Source organism: Leopardus geoffroyi, chromosome A1, assembly GCF_018350155.1.
Source record: "Leopardus geoffroyi isolate Oge1 chromosome A1, O.geoffroyi_Oge1_pat1.0, whole genome shotgun sequence".
Taxonomy (NCBI): Eukaryota; Metazoa; Chordata; class Mammalia; order Carnivora; family Felidae; genus Leopardus; species Leopardus geoffroyi.
The window spans coordinates 172,449,585-172,471,393 of record NC_059326.1 but is presented as its reverse complement, the minus strand read 5'-3'; the positions used below and the strand labels follow the sequence as shown (position 1 = coordinate 172,471,393).

General features: G+C 42.8%; 1 protein-coding gene across 3 annotated transcripts in view; it reads left to right on the top strand.

The window, feature by feature from the left end:
• The window catches only part of MCC (MCC regulator of WNT signaling pathway), a 437,412-nt gene that overhangs the window by 303,154 nt on the left and 112,449 nt on the right, over nt 1-21,809 (top strand). For all 3 annotated transcript variants that reach the window (XM_045446793.1, XM_045446803.1, XM_045446809.1), the window contains one exon: nt 21,220-21,333. In XM_045446793.1, coding sequence (XP_045302749.1) covers nt 21,220-21,333 — 114 coding nt within the window. The remainder of the gene's footprint in view (nt 1-21,219; nt 21,334-21,809) is intronic.

Below are 21,809 nucleotides of genomic sequence, written 5' to 3'. Positions count from 1 at the left end.
AAGAACATGAACAGGCAATTAGAAAAGTAAAGCCACATGTCTAATAAACTTCTGAACAAAGTTTGGCCTCAAATAACCAAGGAAATGAAGACTAGAAGTCATTTCGGAACTATATTGGCAAAAAGAGTATCTAAATGACGTGTCTAGATTTGTTGGCAGTAAAGCAAAGTAGATACACCTAACAGAAGTATTTTATAACAGCTGTTGTGGGGAAGCAATTTCATACTCAGAGGCTTTGGCCAAATAATTCAATTTCCAGGAATTTGTCCTAATGTTCTTGACTGCAGCATTATATGACAAGGAAGATTGGTTACACATCCAATCATTGGTTGTTGGTTAAAGTATGGTACGTCTAGCACATAGGTAATTATGTTAAGATGGACAGATGGCCATGGGTGAGGTCGTCTTTCTTGTAGCCTGATTTGTTCTTGGTTCTGTCAATGTGTAAAAAAGTGTGGAGAAAGAGAAAACTCTTGGATCTGCCACCCTGGTCCTTTTTATTCAAACAAGATTACTTAGAAGGGGAAGATATGTATATGGAAAATAAAGATTTCTCAACTATAAACCTGTAGGAAGTATGCGACCACATATGGAATGAAAAGAAAATGAGGCATATTCTGTATCCGAATGAATTGCTGAAGAAGCAAAGAAGCTGTGATAACCTCCAAAACCTTACCCAGGCTATTCAATAACCTTAAAGAGGAGGTGATTTTGACACCTGAAATACTTACTTGTGTTGTTTTGTGGTCACATGGAGAAGCTGTGCCAGTCAGCTCTGAATCCTGTCTCATTTTTTTTTAAGTTTATGTATGTATTTTGAGAGAGCATGCATATGCAAGTGGGGAAAGAGCAAAGAGAGGGAGAGAGAGAATCTCAAGTAGGCTCTTGCTGTCAGCACAGAGCCCAACACAGGGCTCAGTCTCATGAACCGTGAGATCAGTGACCTGAGCTGAAATCAAGAGTTGAATGCTTAACCACCCAGGCACCCCAGAATCCCATCTCATTTTTAAGTGGAATTTGGTCGTCAGTATTGAGTTAGGTACCTGGATTGTTTGAACTGAATTATGTGCTTTGGTAATACCTTTCCACTGGTATCTGTCTCTACTCAATGAGTGGAGAAAAGTATCCTATGTGTTTTCATAAAGAATCCTTTCCCTAAATACTTTTCTTTCTAAGGCTTACGCAGTGCCTGAAGTCAGTCAGCCACATGTGGATAGCTTTCCATTTTACTTTCTCTAGGACAAAATGTTCAACTGATGCTAGATCAGTCATGGAGGCAGGGAGGGGAGAACCTTCCTTAGGCGGGGCTTCCTGCAGTAGTGTCAATTACTGACGAGTTCCATGACTCTTTGGTTGACAAACAGATCTCTCTGAAACTCCTTGTGCTTTGATACCTCACAATTTCTGGAGAATTCCTTCTCAATAACTTCTTTTCTTGGAGGCTGCCTAAGAACCACTGTGAAATGATGTGGGACACGGAGCTACATTTTTTGGGTTAAGGGGGTTTCCACCTTCTGCTTGTCTGTGCATTTTTGCCCTTGTTAGCTAACTGCCAGACGAAACCTTAATACGTTTGGGGCAGGAATGCAGACTAATCGGTACCCACGTGATGAAACAGCTTTATTTTCTGTGCATCCTCCTTTAGTCTCCAGAGTTATGGCTCCCTGTCTGATGGGAAATTACCTTGTACCATGCTATGGTTATGCCTTGCAGAATTTGTCTCTGGAACTTCCTTGTGGATGTACGAAGCTGTGATAAGATGTTTTGTGCTGAGAGCAGATATCTGAGTGAACTTGCAGTAACTCACTTTCTGTGATTCATTGAGGTCATGGCCAAATGCCCCAACAAAGCAGAAATGCTCCATGGAAGCACCAGACATATTTAAAAGCCAAAGCTTTTAGGGACAGTCATTCCCAACACTTTAGTGAAGTGTCAGTTCAGGATACAGAAATCCCTGTATGGGAGCCAGACGCCTATCCTTGACTTTAGGAGACCATTAGTGTAACAGTAGTGCAAGTGATTTGGAAATACTTGGATCCTGACCCTCAAATTTCAAGACTTGCCCTTAGAGATCCATTCTCCTTAAGGCTCCTTTGTGGGCGCAAAAAACATCAGAGGTGCTTGCTTATACTGTAACTGCTGACTCCATTAGCAAAGAGGCTGTCATCCATAACATGACTTGTTTTCGGACTTAATAAACAGAGGCAGCATAAAGTGTGTTAGAGATGAATTTTAAAGACCCAAGTAAGATAAGTTAAATATAAAAGTCAGTAAATACCCCCTTGAACTGTATCGTATATTTTTATAACATTTTAATGGTGCTTGTAACCTACAACATTTATATAAACTTTCCCTCTCTCCCCAGTATCCATGGGAAGTAGATAAGGTGAATATGAGCTTTCACAGAAAAGTAAACAGGAGTGGGTGGGGGTAGACAGAGGTTGGGCCCTGAGGTACTTTAGTTACAGGCACACACAAAAAAAGCAGTGAGCTTCTCATCATTCATGTGGTTGTGTTTTATCAGAAATTTTCAGGAATGTGGCTTCCTGCCTGAAAGGTAGAAAATTGCATATTGCCCAATCCTACAAGAGAAGGATGGTTCTGCCATGGGGTAGAAATAAAGTACATTGAAGAAGAGGAAGGAAAAAAATGAAAGAAATAATGGAACCAGGTACATCCTGTGGCTCCATTTGTCCTCGTTCCAAAGAAGTAGTTGCTGGAAGGAAAGAAAGAAAAAAAAAATAATAATGTGGATACCACATTAATTAATTATTTCTTTCCATGAAGACAAGACCTGTCAACGATCTTGTCCTTTGACAATAAATTTTGTGCTTTTTATTAAAATTCCTAATTTTACACTGGAGTTGAGATATGGGGTAGATTCATCTAATCTATCACAGTAGCTGTAGCCAAGGTATCATGCGTTTGCCATCCCCAGAAGAAAGTATGCTATTTAACCAAAGTGAAGTTGGACAATGCATAAATGCTGGGGCAGAATAGAAACATATCATTTATGCCTATCTCCCAAGCAGTGCACTTTGCTGGCTGGTCTCTGAATTGCCTCTTGCTGCGTGAATAGCTACTATTAAAGAAATGAGGCATTTTGTTTTCCAGACAGCCCTCTGATTGTTCCCTACACTCACACAGGAGTGCCTGGCTGCAGAGCTTTCTATTTTTCTCCTAGGTCATCCCACAGCAGTTCAAAAGGTGATCTGTCACGGGGAAGAGTGCAAGTCAATGCATTTTAAGAAACCACCCTTGTTTCTCCCCACAGCCAGGATGTGATCTGCACAGAATATCTGAACTTGAACATTAACCTCTTTGGCTCTGCACCTGAGCAGTTTGACCAGGTCTGAATGAGAGAATTATTTTTTGAGAACAACCTCGAGCTGTTTCTTGGTCCACAACTCAACTCCACCTAATTATCTAAGGATAAATGCTCCTTGGTGTGCTTGGCTGGGAAGGTGTGGGCATGGTGTTATAGGAGATGATGCAAAATGAAGGCTTTGGCACATTTAGGCACAGGAGTGAGTGGTCCTTCAAGAAGTCTTTCAAACAGCCCATTAAAAAGAGGTATAATTGACATATAATGTTATGTTTCAGGTATACAGCATAATGATTCAATATTTGTCTATGTTGCAAAATGATCAACACCGTGTCTAATTTAACATCCATGATCATGCATAATTATAGAATTTTTTTTCCTGTTATGAGAACTCTTAAGATCTCCTTTCTTAACAGCTTTCAATATGCAATAAAGTTTTAACTACAGTCATCATCCTGTATACTACATCCCCATGATAATTTATTTTATAACTGGAAGTTTGTACCTTTTGACTCCTTTCACCTATTTCACCCATCTCCTCCTCTCTCTCTGGCAACCACCAGTCTGTTCTCTGCATCTGTATGCTTGGTTTTGTTTTGTTTTCCCCAAAGAGCCCACCTTCTTCTTCTTTTTTTTTTTTTTAAACCTACAATGTTAATTTTCATCATTGTTATTTCCTTACTTTCCTTTCTCCTTCTGGATTTCTTGGCTTCCTTCAGAATTAATGGCTGCCTCCTTGTATATGGCATGTCCATTTCATTTCTCCTTTCCCCCTGTCCTTTGGTTTGAATTCCTTCCCCCTTTCTCTCTTCCCTTACCTACAAAAGAGCAAGAGCAATGCAAATCAGTATCTCTTCCTCCCCAGCAGGCATCTGGGATGGTGACAATTCCAAAATTTCTATACCGCAAGGACTCAGTATACTCTGGGGCAGGGGTTTGGGGAGGGGGAGACACAGAGGTCTTACCTTGTCTATTTTCTTAGCCAACACAATCTCTACCTGGATTGATTGCTTCTATTAGATGCCTGCAGGAGAGCTAGCGGTTATTATAGGGGCTGAAGCCTGCCTAAGCTATTGTTACTAGTCTAGCCCGAATTCAAGGGATCTTTGCTTTACAGACTTTAAGGGGTAAAATGCAGTACATGGAATTAACATTGCCCAGTCCTTTGTCGCTGCCTTGCTCTCCCCTCCCCACCTCCAGTCTGTTTGCCCTCTTCTTCCCCACCCCCAATCACTAAGAGAGCTTAATAAAAAACCACAGACACAGCAGAAAAGCATGGGTTGCTATGGCCTGCACCCCATTCAAACTTGGAGATCCAGAATTCCATAAACCACAAGAGTTTTGTGCATATGATATATTCTGGAATTTGAACTCACCATAGGAGAGGTCTGCTTTACATTATCATCTTTCATAGCACAGATTTATCATTCTGTATCTCTATTAATGTATTTCTGTGGAAATCATTTAACTTATGGGGCATGGCTAATCTTTTTTAAAAGTTTTTTTTTTTTAAGTACATGAATAAACGTTGTTTTTGTCCATAAAATGCAGCGGGAAAAAGAAATGCAAGTATGTTTTTTCAGAAGGTTCCAAAGAACAGATCATTTAAAGCACTGGTCTGAATGGATATGAAGCTACTCTTAACATCTGGAATTTATTAGGAAAAAACACATATTCAGCAAAATTGTAATGCTCCACATTTAAGTTATCAATTCCTTAAGGCTCCCTAGCTGCCATGTTGATGTGAGGGGGTACTGCTTATGCTCTCTAAGCTCCAGATAGGCTTGCTGGGGCATGTCCACAGTTTAATGCGCACGAGCTATGTGAAATGACTAAAGAAAAGTCAGCTTAACCTTGTTGCTTTACGAGGACACTCTCAGGCTCTGTGTGTCCTCCGGAAATGATGTGATATGTTCCCACTTTTTCTCTGTGCACATAAATCTATTGCCCAAAAGAATATAAAATCTGGAATGAGGTGGGTTAAGTTTGTAATTTTAAAAGTTTTGAAAAAAAAAAAAAGTTTTGAGACAGTAGGGAATCTTTGAATAATTTTAGTTTCTTTTAAGATGGCAATTGAAAGGGCAAACCCATACCACACATTAGGTGTGCCTCCCCTAGGAGAGATTGTTTTAAAGGTGTGAGGGGAGATTCCATCTCTTCCATTGCCATTTAAGGTGGAAGTTCTCTAACTTTTTCACCCTGTCATTTTGGGAGAGGGGGAGCTGTTCCTTATGTATCAATCACTTTAAATATCCAGTTCCGTTTCAGTCATTTTGTGGGTAGCTATTGCCCCTGCAGGTATGTAAATGCCATAGTTCTCTGGCCACAGTGCAGCAGGGAACGAAGTGCACCAATCCTGTGTTCCTGTAAATGCTGTTCTGTTAGCAATCGCTATCGCTAGGGATTTTAAAAAACCCAGAGAACAAACAAAAGGCTTACTTTGAGGTGCCTGTGCTTCCCTTGACATAGCCTCTGTTTTTCTTTGCCACATAAGAAGAAATGTCCTCCATAATTGCTCTGTGTGTTGACTCGCCTTTTTTTTTTTTTTTGCCCCAGCTAATCTGTTGGTGTAAAACGAGAGAATCATCAGACAGGAATGAATTTCAAGAGGCTGTAGACTAAACTCCCAGGCAGGACTGCACCCACATTAGCCCAGAGAGCTGAGACTCGCCCCTATCTTGAAAGGTTTTCTGGGAGTGAAATTCCACAGCCCTTGTGGCACCTTCTAAGACCTAACAAGCCTCAGTGTCAGGAGAGTCTTTGGGAGCAAACCCGAATCCTCATGCTGAAATGTAAATTCTTTTTTTTTTTTTAATTTTTTTTTTTCAACGTTTATTTATTTTTGGGACAGAGAGAGACAGAGCATGAACGGGGGAGGGGCAGAGAGAGAGGGAGACACAGAATCGGAAACAGGCTCCAGGCTCTGAGCCATCAGCCCAGAGCCCGACGCGGGGCTCGAACTCACGGACCGCGAGATCGTGACCTGGCTGAAGTCGGACGCTTAACCGACTGCGCCACCCAGGCGCCCCTGAAATGTAAATTCTTTATCTCAGCTATATGCACTCTGGTGACTCTCCACATAAGAGCTCATCATATGCCTCTCAGCTAGTGCTAATTTGCCTTCATCCTTCTTGCCTCAGAGCTAAATAATCCCATTTCACATTTGTGATATATTCCTGGGAGCCCAGAACGAAGCTCACGATTTTTTATAAAATGATGCCCTGGATTGAGATTGATGGGAAGATTATCTCACCGTGTCTTTAGATTTGTAATCCTGTTCATCCATCTCAAAACGGTATAATAGAATCAACACAGTTTTATAGTTAGCATTTCAGAGTTGTGACTGCACGGGGCAGTGCACGCCAGCCTCTAAGGAGAGTGCGTCTAAATATCAGGCAAAATCTTGCTCACCGTTTTTTCCACCCCTGCGTTTAGGCCTATGCCTCATGACTGACAGCGTCAACTTCTTTAGCAGTGAGGCTAAGCTTTAATAGTTTGGGTAAATTTTGGGTTTTGTATTGTTGAAACTGCAATATTTCTAGTCGCTGCCAGATTTAGGCTTTCCTTTGACACTTTTATTTAGATTGGAAATGTTTCATTCTTAAACTGCCTAGGAATCTTTAATATGTTTTCTGCTCACTGCCTTTCTGCTCTCAGGAAACAAAATAAAGCAGTTTTAGGGAATTTTTTTTCTTTAATAGTGCTCTGTCTATAAGGAAGTAAGTAAGGGGCATGGAGGAAGTAAACATTGCAAGAAAGTCAAGGGTTAGATGTCCCCTTGTTTGGCTGTGGCATGTTTGAACTCCTATCAGGCCAAACTTCTTGGGCTTGGGAAAACACAGTTCATCCCTTATAAGCACAGGAGGAATGTAGTTTGCAGGTGCACCTGTGTGATGGGAAGAAAGCGATGCCCTATCCAAAATACGTGATAAAAGAACACCTTACCTCTAGGAGGCCCTGTGCCAAAGCTCCCCACCTCCTGGGCAACCAGATAGTTTGTCTCTGTCCCCATCATGGAGCTAAGTCCAGAAGCATGTTTGGATTTGTTGTGAGCCATGCCTTACAGGCTGGGAGACAGTGCCTTCTTCACTGGGGGCTCCTTTCACTCGAGAAAGTCAGAAACAGCTCATAGTATCTGTGCCCAAAGGAACATTGCTTTCACCAGTCCTCTGGTGTGGCCGCCTCTTTATCCTTTCTGCTGCTTTGCTACCAGGTTGTTATAGAAGTGCCAGGACAGCAGAAGGGCAGAGATGGGCCCTGGCGCAGGAGATTTCACATCGTCCTTAATTCCCCACCTGCAGTCAGTGAGTTCTGCCACGACTCCCACTGGAATTTATTCATTTCAGAGTTAGTCCGTGAAACAGAGGGTCCAGGAAAGGGGAATAAACCAATAAGAAAGTTGTCCAGCCATATGTGATGAAATGTGCTCCTTGTAGGTAGACGGGGGAAAAAGGAAGCTTTGTTTATTAAAATAATGCCAAGCTGTGATGTACCTGTTGGAATTTCTATTGTGTTGTGATTTCTAGAGGCAAAGGAGGAGGGTCGGGTGCCTTTGAAGGATGAGGGCTCCTTACAGGAAAGGAGCAGGAATGCTGTCAAGCTGGACGCAAACCACAGTGTTTCATATTAGTGGCTCACTTACTTGTGTCAGAGTTTTGAGCTGCAGTCGTGACATCTTTGTGATTTGGCAAGGGATTGTGCAACACTCACCGACCCTGGCCAAGCTGGTGCTGGCAGATCAGGTGGGGGGCACTCCCGCCTTGGTGGGTTAATGGCTCACTTGCATGCACAGGGTCTGTGTGGGTTTGTTTGGCCCCTCTCCTACCCTGTAGCTCCTTCCCCTCAGCCCTGAACACAGTCAAAGCAAGTACTGGGGATCTCACTGAAACTCCCTTCTGGTACCAGCGGCTTTTCCAGTTTGTGCAGCACTGCTGTAAACCATCTGGTGCTGGACACCATCCAAGTCTGCAATCTTGACGACTCTGATTCTCTCCCTTGGCCCAGTCAGGTCGCGGGATCTGGGAATGTGCAACCCTGGATAGCCGTGATAGATGAGGTGCAGTAATGGTAAATGGGATAGGTCAGCTTGGGAGTTTGGGGTTTCAAGTACTAGAAAAACTGTGCCTTGGTTTTGTTATCTGCAGAATGAGGTAATAATAGCTTCTATCGTGTTGGGTGAGAATTCAGTGAAACCCGTGGAAGGCAGTTGGCATGGTCTCTGGCTCACAGGAAGTATGTTGGCCAAAATTCATCTGGAGTGCTGTGCTTGGTTCTAGGTAGTACTTATCAAAAGGAACATTGACCTGCTGGAGGGATAGAGAATTGTCCTAGAGATTTGATAACCTGGAGAGGAGTTAACGACATGGTGAATTACCTGGAGAATTTGATATAGTAAACATATTGTTTAAAATAAGCTATTTTAAGTATATATTTACATGTAGAAAAATATCTGATCTATATTTGCGAGTGATGCGATCTCTAGGTGGTGGGGTTAAGGATAATGTAAATTCTATCTGAATTTTCTAAATTTATCCATTTAATAAATATTGTCTGAAGTTCCATCATGGGCCAGGCTTAGTTCATCTTGTGTATTGGCTGTATCCCTGGTATGTTGACTTGTGTGCCTCCTGGGAACTCATCGTCTCACGAGGGAAATGGGTCAGCAAAAAACCTGTATGATACATTGTCAGGTACTAATAAGTGTTATGAAAAATAAAGAGGAGTAAAAGGGTAGATATGGGGTAGGGGGAAGGAAAATTTGTTCCAGGTGGCTGGTGGGGACAGGTAGAAAGCAACCCGAATGAACCAAGGGAATGAACATACATACGTGAAATAATGAATACCATGTTGATTATTATATATATATTTCTGTTGACAGCATAGTATATTATTCATATCATGCAGTCTTTTCACCTAATCTTTTTTGTTTTTTCTACCATCATGAACAGAGCTTTGTGCACATCCCTGTTCACAGTAACTTGTGTCTTTACCAGATATATTTTCATGAAAATTCATTTTGGGGTCACTGTATGTATCCCACTTGGTTCTTGATCATCTCTTACCTTGTGATATGAGGAGCTAGGAAGTCCGGGGGAACACACTGGGCATGAGGCCAAACCCAGTTTCTAGGCTGCTGAGGATTAGTGTGTTTGCGTGCTTTTCTGCAGGACCAGCCCTGGTGCAGGAGCAGTGGATTCAGTTGCACAAGGGGAAATCAAAGTGTAGATTACTGTGATTAATGTGTTCTAGGCCTCAGTGTGATGAGTCATTCTGATTGCTTAGTCAGGGTTTGTGAAAACAAGAAGATAGAATAGTAACCATCACTGTTTTCAAGGCTCAATTTTATCTTAACGCTTCTTAGCAAGCTCAACGTGTGGCATAGTTAAGACGATAATGGTCACTGTGGCTCACGTTCAGCCAGGCAGCACTGTGGTTAAGTGATTGACTTATAGTATGTTCGTCGAACCTTTACAACTCTCTTTGGTTAGGTGGGTGGGTATGGTTTCCATTTTACAGGGTGAATAAACTGAGGCTTGGAAAATTGTAAAAATGTACCCAAGGTTGAACTGGTACTCAGGTCTGGGGTTTTTATTTATTTTTGTTTGTGATAAAGCTTTGTATTTAATCATGAACGTTTTTTGCCATCGTTTTCTTCCCTCTTCTCCTCCCATTTTCTTCCTTTTCAGAGAGCAAGATAATTCTGGTTGTGGCTGATATTGGCAGGGTTAGGCGATTTGGAAAGGAGAGAGGATTCAGACCTTTTCTCTGTAGCTGAACGCACTGTTCTCTGAACAATCAGCAGGACCTCTGATGGGAGAGAACATTTGAGCAGATTTGAAATGTGTGTCTCCTGCTCTTTCCTGATGCTTTGGATTAGATGTAACAGTGAGTGTAAAATGGCCCATCAGTCAGCAGCCTGTGGTGAGGAGGGAGAAGTCAGTGCCTTCTCCTGCCTGTGCCTTTGCTGAAATGAGAACTGGCATCAGACATTTTAAAGGGATTTTCTTTAAATGTAGTGCATATTAAAGTATTTTATTAATTTTTTAAAATGGTTATTTTTATTTATTTTATTTATTTATTTATTTTTATTTTTTTTAACTTTTCTTTATTTTTGAGACAGAGAGAGACAGAGCATGAATGGGGAAGGGTCAGAGAGAGGGAGACACAGAATCTGAAACAGGCTCCAGGCTCTGAGCCGTCAGCACAGAGCCCGACGCAGGGCTCGAACTCACGGACCGCGAGATCATGACCTGAGCCGAAGTCGGCCGCTTAACCGACTGATCCACCCAGGCACCCCTAAAATGGTTATTTTAAAATTTTTTTTTTAACGTTTATTTATTTTTGAGACAGAGACAGAGCATGAACGGGGGAGGGGCAGAGAGAGAGGGAGACACAGAATCGGAAACAGGCTCCAGGCTCTGAGCCATCAGCCCAGAGCCCGACGCGGGGCTCGAACTCACGGACCGCGAGATTGTGACCTGGCTGAAGTAGGACGCTTAACCGACTGCGCCACCCAGGTGCCCCTAAAATGGTTATTTTTAAGAAAGAGAGACAGACAGACAGACACAGGGTGCGAGCAGGGGAGGGACTGAGAGAGACGGAGACACAGAATCTGAAGCAGGCTCCCAGGACCCTGAGCTGTCAGCACAGAACCCAATGCAGGGCTCGAAGCCAACAAACCATGAGATCATGACCTGAGCTAAAGTCGGATGCTTAACCGACTGAGCCACCCAGGCGCCCCTCAGTAATTTTAATGGTTAGGTATGCACTTAAAAATGATTGTATCGAATATTTCAGTGGTCAACATCTTAGCTGTGTCCTGTGCTTTAGTGAAAAGTCTGAAAGCACATGCCTGGAGTTTTGTATACTTAGAAATTTCGCATGTATATATACATGTGTTAGTGTTATATGTATAAGTATGTATCTGTGTATGTATGCACACAAACACTCAAATCTAAGTGTTCAGTAGTTTTCCCAAAGAAAAAACACTGTCCTCAATCCAGTAAAAAATAGGGTCCTTCCAAAGCAGTTCAACTATTGCTATAAACATACCTTGTCCTTTGCTGATCTGCAGAGTTTATTGACTGTTTCGCCGTTAAAGGTACTTGGTTTCCCTAGAATGGGGAATTCAATACCTGCTAAATTGGATCAGTATAAAAATTTATGAACAATGCAGGCCTTATCAGGGAACTCTTTTACTCCTGTTCATAGAATTCTCTGTGGGAGTTTCTGCCTCAGGGATCACATCAGTATTTAGTGCACGCTGAAGTCTTAATGTCCTCTGATTAGCAGGATTTCATTGTTACACTGTCATCTCTTTCATGATGTGTCATTAGGATGCAGCACACCTTGAAATTTAAGTGGGTGCTACCAGTTTATTGCAGTGTCTTTATTTTGTCTGTGTTTCTTTCCAAATATCCTTGTATATACATGTAATTTTGGTTTTCCATGAAAATAAAATAACACTACAAACAGTAAGAATTTGTTAACAGAAAGTAGTAAGCAACTTACTGGCAACTATTGTACTATAATACTTGTATAGTAAATTTTAAAAATCTATTAAGATTTTTTTTAATTTAGTAAACTTAACAGATTTGTTTTTAATTTATCATTTTTTTTTTCAAACAAAAGTTTTCACCTATTACTGAACCAACCCACCAGTGCATAAGTACAGGAACAGAAAAATCATTTTTCCAGGAACAGAAAAATCATTTTTCCAGCAAAAATGTCAATTACCCAGGTGGTAATGACACTTACAGAGTGATAGGTATGAGCAAATGAGCTTGATAGAGCATGAATATGGGCGCCATCAAGTGTGAGCTTGATAAAGCATGAACATATGCACCATCTCACATGACCTTGATAGGGCATGAATAGGTATGCCATCTCATTGTGATTACTTGTAGGCCCAGCTTGGTTTTTCTCCAGTGCCTCCTTCTGGAGCTGTACCTGATTTTATCACCAGTTTTCATCCAGATCCACAAGGGGATGGCTGGGGTGGGGGTGGAGTTCAGGTTCTGCTTTTGTTTCTTGGCCAGGAATCTCTGGATCCTCAAAGTCATGAGAATACACGGTGAGGAACAGTTAACTGCACATACCGCAATAATGAAGTTACAAGGAGAGAGCTCAATTTTTTTTTATTTTTGAAGATCAGTTAAAGTAACCTTTTCTCCTATGTTCTGTTTATTTAGCTTTTCACCTACGCTGCAGTATTTTCCTCTTTACCTTGTAGGGTGTGGAAATAGCTGGAGATTAATTTCTCTCTGATAACTACCTGCGTGTGATATCAGCTGAATGGTCTTCTATTTCTCAGTGTTGGAAGTTTTAAAGAATTGATGTCCTTTTGCCCATGCTAATTTTGCAATTCTGCTTTCCCTTCTTATAAAAAGAACCCTCTGTCTGAGACCTTATCTTCTCAACAGTTTCATGGGTGTCTGGGAGGATCTCAGAAGGGCTAGGATAGTCTCTTGCAAATCAGGAGGCATGGCAGTTATGAGCCAGGCTCCGGGATTAGACAGACCTGAGCTTTCATGCTAGCCCTGCCACTTCCTCGTTTGACAAGGTGCTGAACTTGTAAGCCTCAATTTCTGACCTCCTTAGATTGGGGCTAACAACGAAACATATTCATAAGGCAATGTGAAGAATGATTGAGAAAGTGCATGTTACATGCTTAGTGTAGCACCTAGCACATAGTAAGTACCCACTTGTTAGTCATGTGACGTATTTTTACAGAAGCAAATGTTCATGGATGGGTAGGACGGAGGATTGCTTCAAAGCTGGGGATGCCCAATCTTGGACAGCTCCCCTTTTTGAGAGCCACCTCCCTGACCGTTTATTTGAGACAAAGAAAGAGTGGCTTTAGGTGTGGCCACCTTCACGGTTAGTACCTGGGCCCTGCTTTGTGATTTGGTGCCATCACCTATGTCAAGCACCCTTGGGTGGGGACAGTTTTTCTTCTATGAATGATACTCTCGTGTTACCATGTTGAAGAAGACTTAAATGCTGTTTTCAACAACTGAATTTCAATGGAGGTTTAAAAAGTAACTTGGGCCACTGATCTCTCGGTGGAAGTATCAGGTAAAAATGAAGGACAATGGGGCGCCTGGGTGGCGCAGTCGGTTAAGCGTCTGACTTTAGCCAGGTCACGATCTCGCGGTCCGTGAGTTCGAGCCCCGCGTCAGGCTCTGGGCTGATGGCTCAGAGCCTGGAGCCTGTTTCCGATTCTGTGTCTCCTTCTCTCTCTGCCCCTCCCCCGTTCATGCTCTGTCTCTCTCTGTCCCAAAAATAAATAAAAAATAAAAAAAAAATTAAAAAAATGAAGGACAAAAAGCTGATGCTTTCTGAGTTGATGGAGGGCAGCAAAAAGTGATTTGCATGCAGTGAGCAAAATCATAGATGATATTTAATGAGTTTTGAGTTTTAAGGCCACGAGCAACCTTTTTTGAAGTTAATACACAGCAGGCACTCCTAGCTGGAGTTCTAGCAATAAATCGGAATGTTCTAGTCCTGGAAGCCACTGAACAGGCCTGATTGTGTCCATCTGGGAGGCAACATTACCCTTTTGCCAGGGAATTTGTTCTTTGTGTATCTGAATTAGAGCACCTGGGATGTGGGGAGTCTTGGAGTGGAAGCTGAGTGAGGCTGCTTTTTCGTGTGCAGATGTCTCCTGCTATTTCCAAGGACGGGGCTCGGATACACACACTTATTCACTACCCGGGAGCTCCTGGATTGCCATATGGGAGAGTGGGAAAGAGGAAATGTGGATTTGATGAGCCTTGTTTCTCTGGGTCTGTTTCATTTCTTTACAGTGAGGGAATTAGACTAGATATTCTTGATTTCCCTCGCCAGCAGGAAGATTGCATGTGATTCTGCGTGCTCTTTCAGTTTCTACGAGAACGATCTTTGCTGATCAATTCTATGTATAGTGAAGCTTCCTTATATGGTGAGCTTCAGCAGATTCTTTCTGGGACTAGTGGGCAAATAAAGTACGCAAAGCCCCAAGTGCAGAACTCAGCATGAGGCCTGGTCAGGTGGAACGTGCCAGGAACACACGCGTATAGGTGTAAACCCAGAAGAATCTTAGAGACCATCTGGTACAAGCCCTTCTCAGAGGAGTGTAAAAGCCGAGGAAGTTAAGTGATTCCCCCAAATTCACATGGAATTCAGCTGACCACCAGCCCCAAATGTCATCACTGCTGCTCAAGGGCTTGCCCTGCCGCCTCCCCGTGCTCCTCCCATCCACGGAGATCCTTCCCCTGCCAATGCATGCATTTGGCCTCTGACCTCACATCCACCCACCCACATACATGCACACATACACGCACAAGCATACGCATCCCACGAGCAAGGTTGAACAGTGACGTAATGATTTATAAGTGCCGGCGAGGCCCATGGCAGAGATTAGAGCACCGAGTGCCTTTGCATTAGCCTCTGTTGCACTTTTTATCGGTTTTCTGCCCCTGACTGATTTTCTGCCCCACTCCATGCCTGTGTTTCCTCATTTGTCAAGAGGTAACAATACCTGTTTCCCAGCATTGTGGCAAGGGTTAAATGAGATACTGCATGAAATGCACTTAGCCCAAGCAGCAGTTCCCAAGATAGAATTCTCAAAGTATACCTAAAGATTGGTATTGGGATTTTGACATTGCCCTTTCTTCCGCAGGGCTCTGCAGCTGATTCAGTTGGGTAATGTGTAGAAAACGGCAGAACCTGTCAAGAGCGTGTACGTTCAGTAATGTTGAGTTGTGCTGGTTTCTTCCTCTTTAGCAAAGAAAACAGTTCACTAGGTGAAAGAAGTTGGCACTACCTGTCGTCATCACTCAAACCTAAGCAAAAATGGGGTATACCTTGTATTTGGAAGGCAGGTGGCTCAATTAGGACAGAATGGTAATTCCCATCATCATGTAGCAGAAAGGAAATAGAGGTACCTTGGCAGGGAATGACTTCTAGAACACCTCAGGTAGCACCAGAGCAAGTAAGAAAGAAAGAAAGAAAGAGCAGGCACAGTTTGCCCTGGATGAGCTTACCTCCCACCAATGCAGGGAAGGCCGCCTCTGCCATCACACCATTAGTGCTCCATGGTGCCTGTGTCTGGATGGAGATTCTGGAATGAATTCATTCCTCTGTCTCAGGTGTGGCTATGGAAGACTTTGGCCCCTTTGAAGACAGTGTTGTTAAAAGGTAAACCAGAGTCCCAGAAAGATGGGTTAAAATGGCGGGTGTAGAATTTGGCAGCCTAGATTCAGGTCCTGGATGTCCTTCACCAACTGTGGACTTTGGGAAAAGTACTTGTCCCTCAGCAAACGGGAAACCCTGGCTTCCCTGCAGGCCACAGAGCTCGAATGTGATGGCAAAGGTCCAGTGGGCTGATGCAGGGGAGAGTGCTGTGCAAACTGGATAGTGTAGGGACATGCTTGTTGCTGTTGCCAGTAGTAGCAAGGTGGAGAAGCACCTTACAATTGTAAATACACAGCGATGCTTCTGGAGACTCCTTTGAGTCACTGGGCTGCTGGCTTAAAAGGGCATCTTAAGAAGTGTGAAGAAGCCCTTTGTCACACAGCTAATATGTAACAGGAGAAGCATCTATCCATGTAGCCCAGGAGGAACTGTCACAAAGGCACTGCTGGCTTGTCACCCGGGCCTCTGGCGTCTGTCCTAGGCTAAGCAAGCCTGTTCTTAGAGCTAGTTGAATGATGAAATATTAGCGAAGTAATGTTTCATCCAAAAATAACAGCCATTTTGTCAGTTATCTTGCAGTCAAATTTCCAGGTGGTTTAGTCTCATTTGGACACACACTATAAAATGAATGTGAGGCAGGTCTCAAAGCAGCCTGGGGACTTAGTGCCTCATATCTCCAGAACGATGAAGTAAGTATGGATTTATATCCGTCAAGCACTAGACCCACATTTGTTTAGAAAGTGTCAAGGTCCCATCCCCACCTTGCTTAGGCCTCGGGTAAAATTTTCACAGAGATTTAAGAGCCTTGGCAGTCAGTTCCTTAAGATAAACCTTAGGACTTCAGCAGAATCAGACAAAGCAGCTATGGTCTCTCAATCCTATGTGATACCCACAAGGAAGTAAGCTGCTCCATGACAGGACCGGCTTACTCACTCATCTGAGTGTCCTACCCACTACCTTTGATGGGGCTTAGTCTGGGAAGCTTGTTGACTTGAAACTTGTTGACTTAAAACTTGGCTGGGAAAGGGGAAATGGGCCTTTGTTGAAAGCTTACCTGGTTCCAGACACAGCGTGTGAGTTATTTTTTTTTTAAGTTATTAATTTATTTTGAGAGAGAGTGTGTGTGAGAGCAGAGGAGGGGCTGAGAGAGAGAGAGAGAGAGAGAGAGAGAGAGAGAATGCCAAGCAGGCTCCATGCTGTTAGCACAGAGCTCGACACAGGGCTCAATTTCAGGAACTGTGAGACCATGACCTCAGCCAGAATCAAGAGCTAGACGCTCAACTGACTAAGCCACCCAGGCACCGCTGTGCGAGTTATTTTACGGATGCTGTCTCATTTGTCTCTATGGCAACCTTATAACAAAGCGATCAAATAAACTATCTAAAGGTAGTCCACCTACAAGTGGCATAAATGAGATTGGAATCCAGGCTTCTCTGGTTCTTTATAAATTAGGATTAGATCGACTTCATTTGCTAGAATACTTCAGCATAGTAGTGGCCTATACAACAGAAGTCTGGAGTCAACAGTCCAAAGGTGGTAGGAGCAAGTTTTGGCTCTCTGGAGTATAGACCTCATCTTTAAGGAGGAGGAAGGCTGCTGGGGCTCCATCTACCACATTCATGTACCCCAAGCAGCAAGGATAGGGGAAGAAAAAAAGGGTATGACTTCTCTCAGAAAGATTTTCTCAGAACTCCCACATAATATTTTTGCTTATGTCTCATTGGTCAGAACTTCGTCATACAGCTACTCCTAGCTCCACCTGCAAGGGAGGCTGGCAACTGGGATGTTTTAGTTGAATGACAATATGACCAGCCCAAAATTAGGGTCTCGTTCCTGAGTATGAAGAGAAGAATGAATTGGGGAGGACACTAGCACAGACTCTGAACGTTATATATGTTTTTTTCTCTTTGGTTAGTGAAACATCTTTTAATGGTACTTTATGGGTCATATGTCTGAAGCTCTGAGTCAAGGTAGAGGGCATTTCCAAACTCAGAAGACAAGTAAAGAGATCTCAAAAAATGGTATATGTGTAATTTTCCTATTACAGATATTTAACAATTTTGGTTACTTTTGTTAAATTTATCTTTCTAGAATTAAAACCCACTGTTAGTCCTTTTAAAAATTAGCCAGATAGGTGCACCTGGGTGGCTCAGTTGGTTAAACATCTGGCTTTTGAACTCAGGGTGGTGAGTTGAAGCCCCATGTTAGACTTTGAGCCGGGTGTGAAGCCTACTTTAAAAAATATACCCAAAAAGACCTCTCAGCTCCTTACTTTTTAATACTTGCCTTGGCAGGACATAGGTTGTGTCATAATACTTGTAGTATTGCTCTCAAACCCTCTAGCCTTTGAATTTGCAGGGATATCAGGAAGTCTGCCAGAATGAAGGGGAACAAAACCCAAAAAGAAGGGAAGTCGAACCAGCTTTTGATTACCGAGTTATTGATGGGGGGTCTTCTTGTAGTGACAACTTAGCGTACCTCATGCTCAGTCATCAGGCAGTAAGGGGGTGCCGTCAGCCCGATTCTAAGCAACATGTCTGTTTTATCCGCTCTGCCCCCCACTCTGTAGTTAGTTTCTGTTGAGTAACTGTCAGCAACGTTAAGGAACATGTGTATATTCTACTTTGTTGTTGTTTTTAATTTTTATCTTCTGTCAGAAGAGCTGGTTGATGGGGAAAGAAGATGCAGCCAGGAAGAGAAAGAACCCTTCATAGTTTTTATGCTACAGCCATCATGTGCAGAATATATAGCCACAACTCTTGTTTCTTTAATACAAAAGACTCTTTTAAAAACAACACTTGGGGTGCCTGGGTGGCTCATTTGGTTGAGCTACTGACTTTGGCTCAGGTCATGATCCAGGGGTTTGTGAGTTTGAGCCTTGTATCAGGCTCTCAGCTGTTAGCATGGAGCTGGCTTTGGATCCTCTGTCCCCCCCTCTCTCTGCCCATCCCTCACCCATTCGTGTGTGTTCTCTCTCTCCAAAATAAACATTAAAAAAATTAAAAAATAATACATATAAATTTTTTAAAAACTTATTAAACAATTCTAACTGTTTCTAATTCTTATTAAACAATTCTAATTCTAACTAATACGTTAGAATGTTTATTTTTCTGTTACATTTTTTTTCTTTTATAATCAGAGGGAAATACTTTAAGTAAAGTTTTCATCCACATAAAAAATTGAAAATTACTATCACATACAACATCATATAGCGGGGAAAGGACACTGGTGGCCTTGGTGCTAGTGTTGAGTTATCCATAGGATTTTGAGTAAGCAAGTCAATCTCTGGGTTTTAGGTCCTCACCGGCAAATGTGGAATGGGAGATGTCAAGTACCCAGGGCCCTTTCCCCAAACAACTATGATTATGACCCATGAGAGAGTCTACAAAACTTATGTGGCATTTGTGGCTTCTTAATTTGGAGTTTATGGAAAGAGTCCAGAGTGTGTTATCACCATAATTAGGTGAAATACATGCATCGACCCCAAATTTATACTCTTCTCTAAGAGAAGAATCTGTCACCCGCATGGATTCTTAAGGAATTTGTGACCCAAAGAAGGTGAAGAACAACTGGTCTGCTCTCGTTTCATAGAGAGGCATCTTCCATCCAGGAAAACAAAGAGACTTGGCCCAGATGCACATCGTATGGATCTTCCTGGCAATCTGGAGAGCTGATAGGCCCAAAGGTGTTATCTGCTCCAAGCTGGATACTCTCCCCAGTAGGGATGACCCCCTGGACCCTCTCTGCCGTGTGCTTTGATGGAAATAACTACTCTGTGTGTCTCCTCATCTGGCCCAGTTTATGAAGTTAGTGTGGAATGTAGAGCTTCCTCTGTCAACTTTTCCCTCCTAATTCTCCCCCAAGTCCTTCAGGTTGTCCTTCCCCCAGAAGTAGGAGGGAGATGTGGGAGAGAGGAGGCATGTCTAGGTTTATATAGTTGGGATCTTTGTTTCCACTCCTGTATTTCTTAAAGAACATTTCAGCTCCCCAAGTATTTTATCCTTCTCTCCAGAGAAGTGGTAAAGCCTCTCCCAAGACTCGACAGAATGTGTAACAGACCACAATGTCTGACACTGAAAGAAAATTCTCAGATTGACAGTTCAGAGGCAGAGGGGGCAACCCAGCTGTCTAAAGGAGTGAATTTGAGTCCCTCTCCACCCTCCTGGAAGCAGAACAGCCTCAAAAAGATTGTACAATGGGAACACTGTGGTATTTGTGCTGAGAATTCATCACATAAAACCTTGTATCTGAAACCCAAAGTGACCTTTTTCTGGGCAGCCGTAGCCCTACACGAGAAGGCAAATACCACCAGATTGCCTGACATTTCCTTTTTTAAATTTCAAGCATTCCTAATTTCAGATCGGCTATTGATCTGTTGGTTTGCAGCCCTGATGCAATTAAGCGAAGTCACATTCACTGCTGTTCTAGTCTAACATAAACAACTGCTTTGATAGCCCAGACTCTGCCCTGTACATCCTTGTCCCGTACTCCCCCTCGCCCCCCCCAACAAACCTACCAGCCAGCATGCAGTTGCAGAAAAGCATTTTCTAAACCTGAAATTAAAATCTTCAAAGTTGAACTGTGTACTGTCGTGCCACATCCATCTTTAAAGATCATGTTTATTTGCTCACTCCTTTAACTCCCTCTTGGCAGAAGCTACTAAAAACCTGCAAGGAAGGAAGGTTTGTTCTGATTGCAGCTACTCACCCAAACATAGTATACAATTCAGCTGGGGAACAGTCTGAGTTCCCCCCTGGAACTGGTGATGAAGACCGATGAGAAGTAGTGACTCAAAGGGCCAAGAAGGTTGAAGGGTGTTGCTCTGGGATCAGTGTGTTGAACAGATCCTAAACAGATCTGTTTAAGCCATTGGCCTGGAAGGCCACAAAAGGCAGGTGTGGTAGCTGTTGGTGCAGCTGCAGCTCAGTGTTTGGGCTTGGATGTTGAGCAGATTGAGATCCCAGAAGTGCAGGGTGGTACCCCTTTGCTACTGTGCTGAAGAACATCACTTGTAGCTCCTGTTAACCTGAGGATGTTGGCTGGGGACAGAGATCTGGAGGGGTTCTTTGTTTGTCTTTTCCTAGCATCCTTATCAGCATTCTAGTTCTGCTCCTATGAGAGGGTCTACTTGCCCAGAAGGAGCATCTAGTCAGGGTAGTCTGTGTGGGGGACAATGAGGAAAGATGAGCTGGCAAGGACCACTTTAAGAGGTCCTGGCGGGGGGGGGGGGGGGGGGGGGGGAGGGGAAAGACCTCTCCCAGTTTTTCTTAATATTCAGCCCCATGGTCTGTCTGTACATGCGGCAATATGGGTGATTGAACTGCCCTATTCACCTTTCATATTTCCCAAAGGTAAAAAGCTAATTTGGTTCTCCCTTTTCCTTGCTGCTCAGGTTGAGAATCAGGCGACCCCACACCAGCTCTTAATCTCATTCTCACTGAGTAACTCAGTGAAAGCCCTGAGAATGAGAAGCGTTGCTCTCTGTCCTGATTTAACCACCAAAATTAGGTCCTGCTGCCCACACATAAATCTTCTCCCTGTTACATTTAGGGTGACCATATAACCTGGCTTGCCTGGAAGACACCTGATTTAATAGCACCCATTGGAGATGATGCATTTTTTTAATATGATCACACTAATTACAAGGAATGAAGGGAAGGAATGTTTCTGCCAAAGGATCTAACTAACCTTGTGCTCCTTTCTTTCTGTTGCCACAGCTCCACTTGGCAGCCCTGGCATCACTCAAGGGAGATATAGTGGAGCTTAATAAACGTCTGCAGCAAACAGAGCGGGAACGAGACCTTCTGGAAAAGAAATTGGCCAAGGCACAGGTAAGGGATCTGGAAAGTTTTTAGAAAACATTTGTATTTTTTATTTTAAGATAAAACACAGAGGGGCGCCTGGGTGGCTCAGTTAGTTAAGCATCTGACTCTTGATTTTGGCTCAGGTCATGACATGTCCCATTACCCTTGATTTGTTGAAACCATGGTTTCAACAAATGAAGAACAGAATGCTTCATCTTTCCATTAACATTTTTCAAGTTCATTAATTACCTATAATCCTTGGAAATTGCCCAGTGAATTTTTAAAAATATTATTACGAAATTGTAGATTTAAACATATTTGTGTTTTATTCTGTTGTAATTATTTTCCTTACAGGAACTCAAATCGTATTATCTTTGGCCAGTATGAATGTCTTGATGTTGGCTTTGAGTCTTTTGACATGAGTCTGGTAGTTACTCCAGACTCATCTAGTGCATTTTTTGTCCCAAATCTGGTAGTGACCATTCCCCAAGTAGCTCTTGTTT